This window comes from Gigantopelta aegis, chromosome 4 (assembly GCF_016097555.1).
Source record: "Gigantopelta aegis isolate Gae_Host chromosome 4, Gae_host_genome, whole genome shotgun sequence".
NCBI classification, from domain to species: Eukaryota; Metazoa; Mollusca; class Gastropoda; order Neomphalida; family Peltospiridae; genus Gigantopelta; species Gigantopelta aegis.
In genome coordinates this window covers 96,162,222-96,180,202 of record NC_054702.1, presented here as the reverse complement: position 1 = coordinate 96,180,202, position 17,981 = coordinate 96,162,222, and the positions used below count along the sequence as shown (strand labels likewise).

Sequence of the window (17,981 nt, the reverse complement as noted above, 5' to 3'; positions counted from 1 at the left end):
GAGATTGCTGCAGATTTTTTTTATTCTCTGCAGCATTTTTTTTAACTGTGGACTATATTGGATTTTTTTTTCAAAGATGTATTTTTCCCTTATTGTTAAAAGTAAAATATACTTTGTGAACTGAAAACATTGAAAGTAAATATTAAAACAGTAACTGCACCATTATTAATAAGTATCTGAATCTCAGTGCCATCGGGCATGATCGAAAATACATGTAAATTACCAGCATTAAGCGAGTTCCAACTAGGCCATTGAATTCTGTTCACTGTTCATAGCATGTGCATTGCAGGGACCACTAGATTGCAGAGGGGTGCGTGTGTGTGACAGCTTATGCATTGTTGAACCGTGGCTATGGTGCATTACGGGTGTTTTATTTTCAGTAAAATGTTCAACATACACTCCTACAAGTTACTTCATGTGTTATAGTTGGCCTGATGGTGATATATTTGTAGATATACATATATAGGGAGAGATCATTCCGATAGTTTAATAAAAAATTCTCCGTCATTTTTATCTGCAAAAATGCTATCCTTTTCTGGTGCCGAGTAGCCTAATTAAAAAAAAAATCCCACCAAACTTTACCAATTTACTTGGGCTTGACAGGGAGGGGGATATTTGGTCTCGGTGACCATTTTCCTAACAGAAATTATGCCGTTATTAAAGGATATTATTTTAATTCTGTATTGCATTAAATATATTCTGACACTTTGATGTAATATACAGTCGACCTTCGATAACTCAAACTTCGATCTTTCGTAAACGTCGATCTCTCGAAGTGAAACGGCGGTCCTGATCGAACTGCTATACAAACTAGTAATAACAGACTTCGAACACTCAAACTTCGAACATTCGAAAAACTCTATCTCTAAAAGTAATTTTGTGGTCCCACCATAAAAAAATAAGGGATATTGGACTTCCAAAACTCGAAGTTTGTGGAGTGACTGAGCCTTTTAACTGTACCGGTAATACTTTAAAGAAAAATGAATTGTCACCCAAGCCAAGCGTGAGTGTCCCGACTGGTCTCGGCTATCGATGATACACGCGGTAATTACAGAATAATAGATCGCCGACTATGCGGAACGAAATGATCCTACATGCCTGCATTGGGTTGTTGGTGTTTGTACACGGCAGCGGGCCTCATTACACAAAGTACGGATAGTCTTGTAATCTTCAAAAAACTGTTGTAATAACAATTAACACTGTTTGTTTTTTCTCTTAAACGAGTGCAAAAAAGTACATAACCTAGTGCTATTTGGCATACAGCGTTTTGATTTGTTATGTTATGTCTCGCTATGTTAGTGAGGGTTTTTAAAATGATTTTTGTGATTTACAATAATTTTGCTATTTATATTATGTATTTTTTATTTGGTAAACAAACGTACTTAGTGCTAATCGACATTCAGTTTTTAATTTATTACAATGTTACGTTCCGCCTTGTTTTGAAATTTGAAAAATATATCAACTTTAATTTATCGCTTACTTCCGGTTATATGTAAGTACGTGCTTTCAGTTTTCTTTTCTCTTTTTTTTACTTTACTGTCAATTAATACAATAAAAGTACATAGAGATGTACGTCAAATTGATCGGATTTATCTCGTTTCTGTTAATATTTACTTAGTTTTATCATATACACAGAAGAAATGTGCTAACATCCGATATCAACAAAATGATAATACTGCAATGCAGTTTCACTTTGAGGTCTGCTGTACGAATTTCAAACACTCGAACTCCATGAAACTCAAACTATTTCGTCGTCCCCTTCAACTTCGAGTGAACGAAGTTTGACTGTAATTCAAATATAAATATTGAACTGGCACGTCACTGTGGACTGACTACGCTGTATGTGATAAATTGTCATCCCCTTGCAACCCCATTGTTCTTCATGTGCTCATGTCAGTCGCATGCTAACTGTTACATCACTTTTAGTCGATGAATACCACCACTGGTATTTAAATGAATCTTACAGCACACTGACAAACAAAACAAATAACAAACTCAGCATTCAAATTTACTTACAATCCAGAGTTGCAAACATGTTAACGGTAAAATTGGTATAACAAAGACCATGTATTGTACTAGCCTGTCTGTCGGATGATGCATATAAACGGTTTCTTGCTGCTAATGGAAACTACTCAAAGAGTAGCTCATGACATTGCCGTGGAAAATGCTGTGTACACTATGTGGTAATTTTCTTAATTGCAGGGGTTGTATATTGAATGTTAAATTTGAATGCACTGTTGTTACATTGATGTAGTACTTAATCTTTTATAGGGTGTATCAGATTACAAATCACGAGAACATGACAAGCTACAAAAAGAGTAAGTATTATGATAGACATTTTGCCATCTGACGAATACAAATACAAGACTTGATTTCTGATGGTGATGTACGCAAATTCCAGGGTTTGACAAGTCACTAGTCCTTGGTCCCAGCTAGTGAATTTATTGGTCTGGGCTAGTGGAAATTATCATCTGTATTGCTATAATACATAGGGCACTAGCCAAATTTTCTGTGAAGGGCAAGTGACTTTCTCAAACATTTGTCAAACACTGCATATTCACAAAAATTGTTGGAGCCTCTTCCACCCCTTTTAATAACATGAGTCCAATATTTCATTTTCTCACCTGATCAATGCATACTTAATTCATGTGTGGTGCCCAGGTTTATCATTTCTCAATCATGTGAGAACCAAAAAAATAGACCAACTAGAATTACGTACCAAGTTGTAATAAAATTAGTACAATCCAGCTAGTTTTCTGCTATATTAAAATTTAAAAAGGATGTTGCAGTTACATGACTAGAACAAGAAACAGAGGTTTTATTGGAAGATTTTTGCCATTTAATTGGTTCTTGGTATGTTTGAACCAGTGTTAAAATGTGGGGGGGGGGTTGGGGGGGGTGCGGGATGTCATTAGTCAGAGGTCAGGTTAAGTATTGTTAAAAAGAGAAAACAATCCACGTTTGAGATTTTATTTGTCTTTTCCAGGTATACCAAGTTAATACGTGACAAAGATGACTTGGAGGCTGAATTTCTCCAGTTCAGGAGAGAGCTGAAAAGCACATCGACCGGTAAGACAGTCAGTGAAATGAAAATGTTGAAGGGCATCATTAAAAACCTGGAGGAAGATCTGATGAAGGAAAAGACTCGGCACCAGAGGTTGGCCAGCAAGCGAGGCCAGGAGTACAGGGAACTGTTGGAGGAGGTTGGTTTGTTTGTTTAACGACACCACTAGAGCATATTAATTTTCAGTCGTCGGCTACTGGATGTCCAACATTTGGTCATTCTGACATATAGCCTTAGAGAGAAAACCTACTACATTTTTCCATTGGTACAATGGTAGCAAGTGATCGTTTTTAAGCACCATCCCACAGACAGGATAGTACATACCTCTGCCTATGATATACTAGTTGTAGTGCACTGGCTGGAACAAAACATAACCCACTGACGGGATTGATCCAAGACCAATAGCACATCAGGCAAGCACTTAAAAAATGGGCTATGTCCCTCCCCTGTTGGAGGAGGTATGCATGTTTTGGGTTGTATTGTCCAGGGGCAAGATTTAGATGAGTTGGTAGAGCATTCACCTGAGGCGCTTGCGTCGAAGGATTGAACCACCTTGTTGGACCCATTCTGTGATTAGTTTTTTTTATCCATGTCCCAACCAGTGCCCCATGACTGGTATATCAAAGGCCTTTGTTTGTGCTGTCACCTCAACAATATCTTTTCTTCTGTAACTGCACACTGTCTCATTACTAAGCTTAAAGTGTATTAAACATTAACACTCAAGTTGTACTTTGTGTCTATAACAAAACTGCAGCTGTCGACTGCACGTCCAATATGCATGTTATAACGTTAACATGCTGTTGCCATTGGGTACAAAGGTTTCGGTGAATTTTTCACTTTCCTAAGTTTAATATTCATAGCCTATATGCAATTTGGGTTCTGTTTTTCTTCATCATTAATATCCAAAAAGTGCTGATCAGACAAAATTCCATGTTTAATTTGAACAGACAGTTCAGTTTCATATGTATCCAAGTTTCATACCAGAAACGATCTACAATAAATTGTAGTCAAATAAACGAAAATTGACTGAATATGATGTAATCGGTGTCATGGTCAGTGCAATTTAAATTTTTTATTTATTGAGATAAAGGGTGTGTAGAGTTTATTTACAGATACAGGCCTAATTTCATCAATGCCTTGAAAAAGAAAATGGGCTTATTCAAGGACATGGGCTTATTTTTAAAAAAAAATTGCTATTTCGTTTGTTTAGTTTTTTTTGCTTTTTTTTACTTCTGGTCAAATATGGTAGTTTTGTTTGATAGTATGATTCACTTCTTAAAAACATCTTGCTGTTGTAGGTTGAAGAACTTAGAGCATCGGAACGAAATCTACGCGTACGTGTCAAAAGCCTAATAAATGAAATAGCCATTTACAAAAGGTAATTTTTTGGTAAAATCCATTATCACTTCAGCTAGACAAACAGTGTTTTCTTTTATGACAGATTATAGTACATAACAAATTACTGATTTCTAATGTATTTATAAATGTACGAATTTTCTACTTTTATATTTTACCTAATTCTTTTTTTAAATTTGGTTGAATTACTGTTAACTATCAATAAAAGATAACATAATTTGTTATGTTAAAATGAAAGTAATAATTTGTATTTTCTAGCATTAGTAAAATGAATTTGGCATGACTGGTGACCCACAAATGGCAGGACATGTTGATGTACAGTCTCGCACTAAAGTAAAACTATGGACTGACAAGGTGTTAAGTGAGCTACAAAACGAAACAAGTCTGTTTCTTGACATCTGTTGTGCGATTTTGTATTTGAATTCAGATTAGGTCCAAATAACTATGGTGACTACAACTTCTCACCACTGCTAATAACATGGTGACTTGAGCCGACTTTCAGTGAAACAATGTGTCATTTCACCACATAGATTAGAGCCTGCATATTACAGTATAATGTTTAAAAATCTTGAACTAAATGATTTTTTGATTTTTTATTATTATTATTATTTTGTTCACAGAGACAGGTCGAGACCTGTTTCCAACAGGTCAAGAAACTCAGGAATTGAGAGGTCAGCCTCTTATGAGAGATTTCCATCTCGAGAGAGATCATTATCACGTGAGAGACCATACAGTGCTAGAGACCGGTCCCTGTCGCAGGACAGACTGTACGGCAGAAACCGCTCGCTGTCGCGTGAACGCTCACTGTCACACGAACGGTCGTCGTCAGCTCCCAACAAGAGCAACCTTAGTCAGAGGAACAGCTTTACAGCACCACGCAGTTTGTCTCCATCTCCTGCAGGTTTGTGGTTTTAAACCCATCAGGCCAGATTTAAAACAGCCATGTGGATGGGATTTAGCTCTGTCATTTGAGTGCTCGTCTGAGGTGCTTGCATCGCAGGATTGAACCACCTCAGTGGATCGTTTCAGCTGATTGGGTTTTTTTCTCATTTCAACCAATGCACCACAACTGGTCACGGCCTTGGTATGTCCTTTCCTGTCTGTGGGAAAGTGCATATAAAAGATCCCTTGCAGTTAATGGAAAAATGTAGCAGGTTTTCTCTGATGACTACATGTCAGAATTATCAAATGTTTGACATCCAATAGCTGATTATTAATAAATCAATGTGCTCTAGTGATGTTGTTAATCAAAGCAAACTTTCACTTTTAAATAACGTTGTTTCTTTAATAATTTATAGTAAACGCAAGGGTTTAGCCACGTTCAAGACTTAAACAGATTACCAGTGATAACATCCCCACTTTCCAAAGACCAAAACGTCCCCAGGTATAATGTTAATAGGATTATTAATAATAATATGTTACATGAATAAATTATTTCATGGGTGAAAATACTGTTTTACTGATATGTTTTGTTTTAAGTTGACAAAATTGGTGCAAACACTCATGTTTATTTATTAAAGGAGAGGACAATTAAGGCATTTGGCCTGGTATGCATATTCAATGATATATAATGCACATTATTGCTTAATATCAATACGTGTAATCATATAGTTAATTAATAAAACGGTTAAATGTGACGGCTGTTATATATAACGGGTGCAGCCATTTTGTACCTTCTCAGTGAGTACACCCTCTGGCCAGGAATGAGCCTTAGAACTAGAGAAACACAATCTACCTGGTTGTTGCGGGATGATAAATAGTCGTGCATTGCAATGTTCTGTAATAATACACATCCCAGTAAGACAGCAATAAGTATATCAATATATACATATATTATTTTTCAATACAAAATAAAATACCATTGTCAAAGTGGCTACACAACAAGTCGAAACAATTAACAAAATTTTACCCATGCATTAAAATACGTACTGAAATGATACACGGAGTGTTTTCTTAGTTAATTGGTCTATGCCGTTAGTCGCTTCTACCTGTGATTCCTAATTGGCAGGTGTGTATTTGATTGGTAACCAGATGAGCCAATTAATTGACACTGTCTAGACACAAAAATACATACCGGTATTGTGGAATATTACCTGTCGCCCCTAAAATTGTAATGGACATGGTTTATTACTGTAAATAGTTCTTTAAAACTATTGATTAAAGGAAACATGTCATGTGACCTATATTTGGCACCAACCATGTACAATTAATTATAAATTGAATCGCCTAAAAAAAATAATTAAAAAACATTAATTACTTAAAATATCTCCTTTAAAAAAAACCCCAGATACGAGCTCTTAACAATGAGTGTTCATTCACAAAACGTTTTGCCGTATCAATTTGAGCTGTTAGTAAATGAAGAAAGACACTCACTTACTTACAACAGTGATACTGTAGAAAAAACGGATAGCGAGTCGGAGGGTGGAGAAACCGATGGTGCCAGACCAGACCGGTCGACCAATTTACAGCCCGGAGCCCGAAAGTAACCCGGAGACAAAACCAAAACTCGGATGCTAATGCCGAGGTGTATACTGTTCATATTTAGCATAAAGATACACCTCGATATGATGTATTTAAATATGTAAAAAATATAAATGTAGGACAATTTTTTTTCTTCTTCTTTTTTAGAAAATATCGCATTTTTCATGTTCGGGCTGTACATAATGAAATCTGTATGCACAGTGTAAACAAACGCTCTAATTTACAAGGCGCTTCACTTTCATTAACCTGACTTGTAAAACAACATAAATGACTTGAGAGTATAATCAATTTTTTAACTAAATATATTTCAATTTGCATCAATAGAACGAAATGGGGTTATAGTATTTTTCTCTCTTTAAAAAAAAGCAGCATATTATTAGGCCTATTGGTCGGGTGCGTTAGAGTAAAAACAACCACTCATGATACCCATGTGATAATTTTCTTTTCTTTGGTACTACGTAATTGGTCAGTTTTGTAATTTTAGATGGGAAAGTCTACGTAATCAAGGGTTTTACAGCATTATTTACAGTAATGAAGCAGGGCGGCTGATAATGTCCATTAACATTTACTATAGTCGTGACAGGTTACGCCACAATACCCTGTGATCTTAAAAAACTGGCAAGTATTTTGTACGTATGTCTAGACAGTGGTAATCACTTACTTGGTCGAAACCCTGCAACATACATCTGCCAGTCAGGAATCACGTGCAGGCCACGGAAAGAAAGGACCAATTAACTAAAACAACACTCCAATTCTCAAGTCAGCCCGTGGATGAAACATAATAGTTATTTCGACACCGACAGTAGTGGTTTATTGTTACTTTGGGTCTTCGGGCGATGAGGAATGTTTTTGTAACGTACTCCGCCCGAAGATTAAAATTATTATTTAAAATTATTATTATTTTTTTTTTAAACATATTTAAATACATCGTACTGAGATGTATCCTCATGCCAAATCCTATGTTTGTATATGCCATATTTAATTAATTATTGAGGTTTCCTTCTTCGGACGGTGAATACAGATTTTGTTATGTAGGCCTAACATGAAAAATCTCTTCTTTACATCATGCTGAGGTGTATCTTTGTGCCAAATATGTACAATGTACACCTCGGCATTCGCAACCGAGTACTGTTTTTGTCTCTGGGTAACGTTCAGGCTCCGGGCTGTAAATAGGCTGACACCAAAGTACTATGCAGTGTTGGTGTCCAATCTTTTCTTTTGCGATAAAATACACGCGTCTTTCTTCGGATACAATCCTTTGGAAAACCATAAAAAGACAATCCCGATCGTTTAAACTGTTTATTTTTACACCCATAGGCCGCGCAGGACGGCACTGTTGGACTGAAAAGATTGTAAGCCCCTTACTCCATATATAAACAGTTAACAACAATGGAAGAGTACAGCGACTCTGACGTCACTTCCCTTTTTTCCGAACGCTCAAGAATAAATATGCATAAATCGTACTTTGATACTAATTGGCATAATTTCTTCATTTTAAGTTAACTTCGTGTATTTTATTGTTATAAAGTTATTTGTATATTATTTTTATATCATTTTTCTTTTAAAATGAGCTATAATATGGTCTCGTGACATGTTTCCTTTAAGTAGACTATTCCATCTAAAACCACAGAACTGACCAATTACGTAGTCCCAAAAAAAAAAAAATTATCACTTGGGTATCGTGGGTTGTCGTTTTTGCTCCAACGTAGCATATCAATAGGCCTAATAGTGTACATTTTTCCTTTGGATTATTTAACAAAGAAAAATAATATAACCCCATTTTGTTCCATTAATGCAACTTGAACTATATTTAGTTAAATAGTTTATTATATTATTATGTCATTTATGCTGGTTGATCAAAGAGAAGCGCCTTGTCGAAAATTACTGCTTTTGTTTACACTGTACATACAGGAAATGGTCAGGAGCTGACGTCACTTCGCCACAGGCTATCCCACCGGACGTCACAAAAACGAAACAAAATGGCTGCCCCCAGTTAGCAGGAATAATCATTGTTTTTTTATTAACTCTAAAATTACGCGTTTTTCATTTGCTGAAGTGTCAGTATGTGTTGGTGGTCCGGGTATGCATCTTTCCAACACATAAGGCTCTTGTTTGAGTTGACCCTACCTTTAAAGACTCGGACAAAACTAGAAATAAACATTTAATGATAACCTTTTGTAAATCAATAAAACAAAACTGTCCATGGGCCAACCCAGAGATGACAGTTTACAGCAGACCTGCTTTGAAGGTTGATCCGACTAATGGGTTTCTTATAAAACATATATTGCAGGTTGCAGAAATCCACGATTTGATCCTACAGCATACATCCGAGACAAAACAAGGAGAAGAAACGAAACTCGTTTGAAAAAGTAATCTATCATCTCAGACAAACGGATGACTCCACACTGATTTAATTCTGACCACATTTGCTTTCACTGGTTTGGTGATACATTTATAAGACTAAATTACTCTCACACTTGAGGAGATAGTTGATAGAAAAAATGTCATATCTGGCCACATATCCTTAGTACTGTATATCTTTTTTTGCATACAGTATAACATAAGATAGCTTCAATTTTTATAACCTAGAATAATTATAGAATGAGATATAGGTGGATAGATTAATTAATTAATAAGTTGTTGCTATTTGTATCACTTGGTTCAGTATAGTCTGAAATCCTTCTAAATATGCTTGAAATGTTAATTTTAAAATGAATTGGCATGCAATTTTAGTGGATTGATGTAATTACAGGAAACGAGAAGTGAAAGCTAATGTTTCCGGGATATCTGCACGATCCCGGACATCGCCACGGCACAACTTCAGTCATTTATCAGGTATGGCAACTTGGTGAATGAATGAATGAATGAATGAATGAATGAATGTTTAACGACACCCTAGCACAAAAATACACATTGGCTATTGAGTGTCACAAAAGGTAAGTATATGAAAATATTATATAATTAAATAAAACCACAGTGTAAGGAGCTGTGGGGAAAAGTATAATACAATACAAATATCAAGGTAAGTATATTTTAAAACTGTATAGTAATCAGTGTTGACAACTTGGTGTGGAAATCTCTTTAGTCTCTCGCCTTGATGAAGTAAAAGTGTGTGTTTAGCTCAACATTAAAGTTTTACCTTTAGCTCCATTTTTCATTAACAGTATGACCTAGACCTTTGAAACTTGGTATGTAGTTGCACCTATAGGTATTTAAGATAAAAGAGAGATACATCGAAAGGTGCAACTATGAGTCACACACACCAGATTGATTTATGGCAGGCAAGACATTTAATTTCATGGAATTCCTGTTATTATATTTAAATACTTGTTTTTGAAATTTGTCGTGTTAGTCTTTCCGCACTATAGCAGTACCCTGAAGTAATAATATCCATTAAAACTCAATTCTGAAATTAGATGACTTTTTAATGAAATTTAATTAGCTGTTTGTGTGTATTGTTTTGAAGGTAATTTTATGTTTTATGTTGGTGTGTCTTTTGTTCCTCAGGTAATAGCTACAATAGAACAAGAACTTCCTCGTGTGAGTACATTATTTATTTGCTACATTTATATTCCCATAAGGGCGGGATGTAGCCCAGTGGTAAAGCACCTGCTCGATGCGCGGTCGGTCTGGGATCGATCCCCGTCGGTGGGCCCATTGGGCTATTTCTCGCTCCAGCCAGTGCACCAGGACTGATATATCAATGGTGCATATAAAAGATCCCTTGCTGCTAATCGAAAAAGAGTAGCCCATGAAGTGGCTACAGTAGGTTTCCTCTCTAAATATCTGTGTGGTCCTTAACCATATGTCTGATGCCATATAACCGTCAATAAAATGTGTTGAGTGTGTCGTTAACTAAAACATTTCCTTCCTTATATTCCCATAATTTCCAGTGTTTTAAGTACAATGCCTTGATTAAAAAAAATTTCAGCAGTATTTTTTAAAATCAGTTTTGCATTCCATTATTTGTCAATGATAACATTGTTGTATGCCTACATGAAGAAAATAATGTAATGTAATTTTTAATTCTTCATTTGTTTGCAGTGGGTAGTCAAGGAGACTTTAGTGATGGCTGGGTATCTGATTCGTCAAATGGCAGGTTGAGGTAAGTGTAAAAAATTAATATGTTGGCAGTGTGTAGTTCTTTGTTAAAGCGGCTATGTCTGGAATATTTTTATTATTTAAGCATTTAGAACAGAAAATCCCATTATGTTTGGTGCATATAAGACGCCGCACTCCGAATTGGTTTCACTACACTGGCTTTTCCAAGTTAAAAATAAACCCACTATTTTGAAAATGGGACACTTTTGCCGGGCTCCCTCTGGGCTAAAAATAGTACGGTTCGGCTATTGTTGCATTACAAAAACCGAGCGGATTCTAGCAGCCAATTCCTAGCAGCCAATTACGCTAGCAGCCAATTTCAGCAGACCCTCATGGCGACGATCTAAACACCGGACTCGTACGCCTTTCGATTGTTACCTGTATTTCACACTGTTATGCTAATTTTTAATTATTCACTACAACTTAAGAATTTTAGAGTTTTAAAGAGTATCTTTATATAATAACAACACAAAAACAAAATAACAACCAAGACTCATTTTCACAGTCTTATTGTTACTAATATCCGTATAAATATAACTTAACCGTTTTATTAAGCACTTTTATAATATCTGAAGTATCACTTTAAAAATCCGTCTGTACTACGGTAATATAGGATGTCCAACTAGTATCGTATAGCCCACACCACAATACACATTATAAAAGGCGTAATGGTCCAGTGTTTAAAACGTCGCCATGCGTGTCTGCTGAAATTGGCTGCTAGCGTAATTGGCTGCTAGGAAGTGGCTGCTAGAATGCGCTCGGTATTACAAAATGGCGAGAATTGTTCTAACTGGCTAGTAAGCATTTGACGATATGCGTTAATGACAACAACTTGCAAGTGAATTAAAAGTGCAGTTATGCTTCTATAACTTAGAACTTGACTGTATATGATTGAAACTAGACATTGCAGCTTTAACTGTAATCTTTATTTTTATCATCTTTAATATACGATAGAACTATCTTATGAGAGACAGCTGTGAAAGATATTTCAATGTGCCATGATATGTTACACGATTATGCTTAACAAGGGGAACTGACTCTATTATTAGGTCTGTGTTTATCAGGCAACAGTTTCAGATCGAGGTTTTGTGATAAAAACCTGCCTTATAAAACCTTTCTTGTTAATTTGTAGTGTTAAATTTTATTTAACACAAAAAACGAGCATGTTAAAATATGATACTATAGTATATTTATGATAAAATGGTCAAATAAAAAGTGACGTTTTCAGCTATAGTTTATTTACTAAATGAATGAGAGAAAAATAATCCATCATATGCTGTCATGTTTGATACAAAAAATACACCCTCCATGGTAAAAATTTGACAACTTTGGATATACCTGTTTATCCTATAACTTACCTATGATATTCATGTCATTAACCCATGTGATAATTTAGAATATTAACCTGGTTAATAATAATGGTATGCAAATTTAAAGGGAGAGTAAATTAAAACATGAGCCTTATGTGTTGGAAAGATACATACCAGGACCACCAACACATACTGACACTTTAACAAATTAATTTTTTTTAATTTTAGTGTTAATAAAAAACCCTCGATTATTCCTGCTAACTGGAGGCAGCCATTTTCTTCTTTTTTTCGAAGCGTCCAGTACTCTAGCTTGGGGTGAAGTGATGTCAGCTCCTGACCAACTCCTGTATGCACAGTTTAAACAAAAGCACTAATTTACGACAAGGCACTTCTCTTTGATCAACCTGACTTGTAAAACAACATAAATGACGTGATAATAAAATAAACTATTTAACTAAATATATTTCAAGTTGCATTAACAGAACGAAATGGGGGTTATAGGATTTTTCTCTGTTAAATAATCCAAAGGAAAAATGTACACTATTAGGCCTATTGGTATGCTACGTTGGAGCAAAAACGACAACCCACGATACCCAAGTGATAATTTTGTTTTCTTTGGGACTAGTAATTGGTCAGTTCTATGATTTTAGATGGTAAAGTCTACTTAATAGTTTTACAGAACTATTTACAGTAATAAACCATGTCCATTACCATTTTACTAGGGGTGACAGGGAATATTACACAATACTGGTATGTATTTTTGTCTAGACTGTGTCAATTAATTGGCTCATCTGGTTACCAATCAAATACACACCTGCCAATCAGGAATCACTGGTAGAGACACCTAACCGAATAGACCAATTAACTAAGAAAACACTCTGTGTATTATTTCATTACGTAGGTTAATGCATGGACAAAACATGGTGTAATTATTTTGACTTGTTGTGTAGTCACTTTGACAGTGGTGGTTTATTTTGTATTGAAAAATAATATATACTATAATATATAAATATATATATGTATATTATTACAGAACATTGCAATGCATGACTATTTTATCATCCCTCAAAAACCAGGTAGATTTGTTTCTTTAGTTCTTACACTCATTCCTGATGTTACGCGTTAAGTATTACGTAAGCACCTGCTCGCCATTCACTGGAATGGAACAAAATGGCTGCGCCCATTATATATAATAGCCGTCACATTTAACCGGTTTATTAATTAAATATAATAATATAGTTGTTGATATAAAGCAATAATGTGCATTATAAATCATCGAATATGCATACCAGTCCATAAGCCTTGTTTAAGCATTCCTTTAAAGGTATATGCAAATTTGCAAGGTCTCTGGGTAATAATGTGTTGCTGACAATTTTATTTTAGAAGTGTTATATGATAAATAGAATTTGCTACTCGTGTTTTTTAATATGTAAAATATCAACCTTGTCTAGTTAATTGGTATTTGTCTTGGCAAAGCCTTAACAAATACCGATTAACATAGACACGGTTGATATTTTCCATATTAAAAAATACTCGTGACGAATCTTCTGTTTATCCACATGCCAGTATATGATGGAGTCTTATATGAACTTTTCTTTGAACGCAATGATATTTCCATTCATGGAGTATTGATTAGTACGAGTCCACTAAGGGAGATCAATCCCATGATCTGTGACACGTGGGGTGAGGTCTCTAACACTGGGTTACCTCCCCATGTGATACTGATTACTGTATCAGGAAAAAGCATGTCACAAGAACAGTATTTTAGAATATATAGCATTTACATTACATCTGATTTACATGAATCATCTTTTTTCAGTTGTAAGATGTAGACATTGTGACCTGTTTGTAAACTTAATGATTTAAACAACAATTTAGAATAAACAAAGTAACAATATTACTATTATTACGAACAGACATGTAAGAAGTCAGTTTTTCACAAATGCACAAGACCCCTACAATGTGCAAGATGTGTGCATGTATCACGGGTCATATGTTACTCAAACAATGTTTAGATGCCATTTATGATCAAAACTAGCAGAGAATTACTAAAAGTCTTCTGACCGTTAATTAATTTGTTGAGTATATTGTATCTTTCAGAAACTACAACAATGGTTCAAGCATTAACACAAACAGATCTGGTTCTTCGTATCTCAGAAGTCCAGGCTTGGTAAGTTGATATTCCTATTCACAAAAAGAATCATTGTTCAGTGGGGATATTGAACAGTCCTGTCATGAGAGTATTCATAACTACTAACTAGGGGCGTCATGATACACCGATGCATCGATACATCATGATACTGCTGCTGACGATACGATACAAGATACCCTTGCTTGTGTATCGATTCCTATATTAATTCTGTATTCATTTACCAACACCAATTTGTGCTGGTATGTACTTATTGACAAGTTATTTCCTTCACAAAAAACGACAGTGGACAGAGAATATATGCATGCTTATGTCAACATGTCTATGATGTGGTATTTCTGCATTCAGTCTGTGTTTAATCAGTGTTTTACTTTTATCAGGTTTATTTTATATTTTTAAATCGCTTCACTCAAGTTTCAACTTCTTGTTTTACGGGCAAAAACATCTTGAATCAGGTATCGTGATACGTATCGTATCGATGGCTATGTATCATGGGCTATGTATCGTGATACGTATCGTATCGATGGCTATGTATCATGGGCTATGTATCGTGATACGTATCGTATCGATGGCTATGTATCATGGGCTATGTATCGTGATACGTATCGTATTGTGAGGCAAGTGTATCGTGACACCCCTACTACAGGGCTTCTGGAAGATTTATAAAATCTACTAGCCATGGGATCAGTGATTTCAAAATGTACTAGCCACGATTAAAAATTCACTAGCCCAACTTTACTTTAAGTTAATATGATTTTACTAAAGAATAGTAATAATCGGATTTGTCACCTAAAGAGGGAGATAGAGCTTAAAAATACTAACATTAGAGGTAGGGGCAGAATATTCATATTTACAAAATACAGTCAAACTTCGTTAACTCGAAGTTGAAGAGGACGACGAAATAGTTTGAGTTTCAGGGAGTTCGAGTTTTCGAAATTTGTACAGCAGACCCCAAAGTGAAACTGCATTGTAGTATTATCATTTCGTTGATATTGGAAGACACGTTTGCTGCTCCATCCCTGTCCCCAACACACAGATGTTAGCACATTCCTTCTGTGTATATGATAAAACTAAGTAAATATTAACATTGGGGGATACTAAAGTCAATAGCAATTTTTTTGTTGTTGTCTTTTTACCTGCCTCTACCTCCATTACCGCTTTGTACTTCGTCTCAATGTCTTTTACCGTTAATTTTCTCTTCACACCCTTTCTTTTGGGCCCTTCGCCAGATTGCTTGGATGACAAGAAAGCGTGACTATTAACCGATCTGGCTATCCCCCCGTTGCCGGGTCCTTCCCCAGATTGCTCGATCTCTGATGTATCAGTTTCTAACATAACTAAATGACTAGTAATGAATCATTTTGAATTCACACTTAAATAACAAATTTGACATGATTCACTCGTTTAAGAGAAAAAACAAACAGCGTTAATTGTTATTACAACAGTTCTTTGAAGATTACAAGACTATCCGTACTTTGTGTAATGAGGCCCGCTGCCATGTACAAACACCGACAACCAAATGCAGGCATGTAGGATCATTTCATTCCGCATAGTCAGCGATCTGTTATTCTGTAATTACCGCGTGTATCATCGATAGCCGAGACCAGTCGGGGCACTCACGCTTGGCTTGGGTGACAATTAATTTTTATTTAAAGTATTACCGGTACAGTTAAAAGGCTCAGTCACTCCACAAACTTTGAGTTTTGGAAGTGCAATATCCCTTAATTTTTTATGGTGGGACCAAAAAATTACTTTGAGTTTTTCGAATGTTTTTCGAATGTTCGAAGTTTGACCGGGACCGCTGTTTCACTTCGAGAGATCAACGTTTTTGAAAGATCGAAGTTTGAGTTATCGAAGGTCGACTGTAGACATTTGACCTGAACATTTCACCAGCTGTCGGGCATGGCAATAGTAGCTATTTACTAGCCCAACATTGATTATCACTAGCCATGGGAGTGGGGCTGCTATAATCTAGAAGGCGTGCATACTACTAACCAACTACCAGGAACCTCTGTTTTACATAAAAGGCTCAGACAGCTAAGATGGAATGTTTGACATTATATTAAAGGTTAAAACATTTTGATGAAGTAAAGATAAAACCAGACAAAAAATGTTTTGCAAAATTCTAGTCAAATATTAGAAGTTGACATTGCATTTTCTATAGACATTACCTGTCCTCAAACAAGTGCACCTCCCCCCCACGCAAGTGGTCTGGTCCGAACATCCCAACAGCCAATGGGATGGCCTAAATTCTTCTACTGCATACTGCTCTCTAGTTCCGGTCACATGACTGTAACTTCCTTCTTTTTCTCTTCGCTAAAGGGTCTGGACGTCCTTTTGCTTGGCTCTGTTTGGAGTCAACTTTTATAAGACCTTTGGTTTTGTATTAGTGTTTGGGTGAAATGTTTTTCACCTTCGTTTTCATTAGCTTTCGTATGTTCTTTTCGCGTATTTCACTTGACTTCCAAGCGTTTAATTACATGAAATGTTGTTTATATTGCCGGTTGTCGTGTCGGACGCCATTTGCAAAATGGCGTCTGTGTTGACTGGCTTTGTGTTTGGGTGAAATGTTTTTCACCTTAATTTTCGTTAGCTTTCGTTAGCTTTCATATGTCTTTCGCGTATTTCGCTTGACTTGCCAAGTGTTAATTACATGAAATGTTGTTATATCGCCGGTTGTCGTGTCGGACGCCATTTGCAAAATGGCGTCTTTATTTACCGGCTTTGTATTTGTGTTATGGTTGGTTTTTCTTTCTTTTCACAGATTGAAAAATTACTATTATCATATCTGATAATGTTCAGGCGACTAGTTCGAGCGTGTTACGCTGGAAGAAGTTAGCCGGCGGCGACCCAGGTTGTCGTGTTCGTGTGGCCTCACTTCTAGATGCGACCTTTGTGCGGGCTTGTCTGATGTCGAGTTCGCGGCTTACCTGAAGGTGGTGTCAGCGAGGACCAAGAAGGTGGAATCTTCGAGGACCAAGAAGGTGGAATCTTCGCCTTCGATTGCTGACTCCGTGGCGGAAGAGTTACGTTCAATTCTACTACCGACCATGCTGGAAGAAACAATGGCGTCAATGGCGACCTTACCTAAATCGGCGAGTTCGGGGTCAGGTCCGGTTCCAGTCCCCTCTTCAGGGGGTGCGGCTTCTTCAGCTCCACCGTTACTTAAGACTTCGGATGACAGGCCTGCGGTCTCTACGCAGCCCTCTAAGAAGCCGGCTCATTCAGATAGACGCTCCACGGATTCCAAGGCTCACCGATCTTCGGCGGGGAAGTCCCCTTCGGCGCATCGGAGCCGGGACCGTAGCCGTTCCACATGACCTGTATGGCTCCCTACGGGTTCCATAGATCGTCAGCGCCAACCTTCAGTTGATGTGGCTTCCAAGGCCTCGAGGGCTAGACGGGACCATCCACGGTCCGGTTTAACCAGCGGCTTCCATTACGGTACATCGATTGGCCTGTGCTCGAGTTCTACGAGACTTTGGTGATGAAGCGCCTGCGGCACATCTGTCATTGAAGA

The 17,981-nt window shown here is 36.6% G+C and overlaps 1 protein-coding gene across 2 annotated transcripts in view; it reads left to right on the top strand.

Moving 5' to 3' along the window:
- The window catches only part of LOC121371481 (centrosomal protein CCDC61-like), a 48,010-nt gene that overhangs the window by 14,165 nt on the left and 15,864 nt on the right, over nucleotides 1-17,981 (top strand). For both annotated transcript variants that reach the window (XM_041497408.1, XM_041497407.1), the window contains exons 6-14: nucleotides 2,272-2,318; nucleotides 2,987-3,203; nucleotides 4,363-4,442; nucleotides 5,041-5,321; nucleotides 9,192-9,270; nucleotides 9,654-9,736; nucleotides 10,409-10,441; nucleotides 10,946-11,006; nucleotides 14,413-14,482. In XM_041497408.1, the coding sequence (XP_041353342.1) occupies nucleotides 2,272-2,318; nucleotides 2,987-3,203; nucleotides 4,363-4,442; nucleotides 5,041-5,321; nucleotides 9,192-9,270; nucleotides 9,654-9,736; nucleotides 10,409-10,441; nucleotides 10,946-11,006; nucleotides 14,413-14,482 (951 nt within the window). The remainder of the gene's footprint in view (nucleotides 1-2,271; nucleotides 2,319-2,986; nucleotides 3,204-4,362; nucleotides 4,443-5,040; nucleotides 5,322-9,191; nucleotides 9,271-9,653; nucleotides 9,737-10,408; nucleotides 10,442-10,945; nucleotides 11,007-14,412; nucleotides 14,483-17,981) is intronic.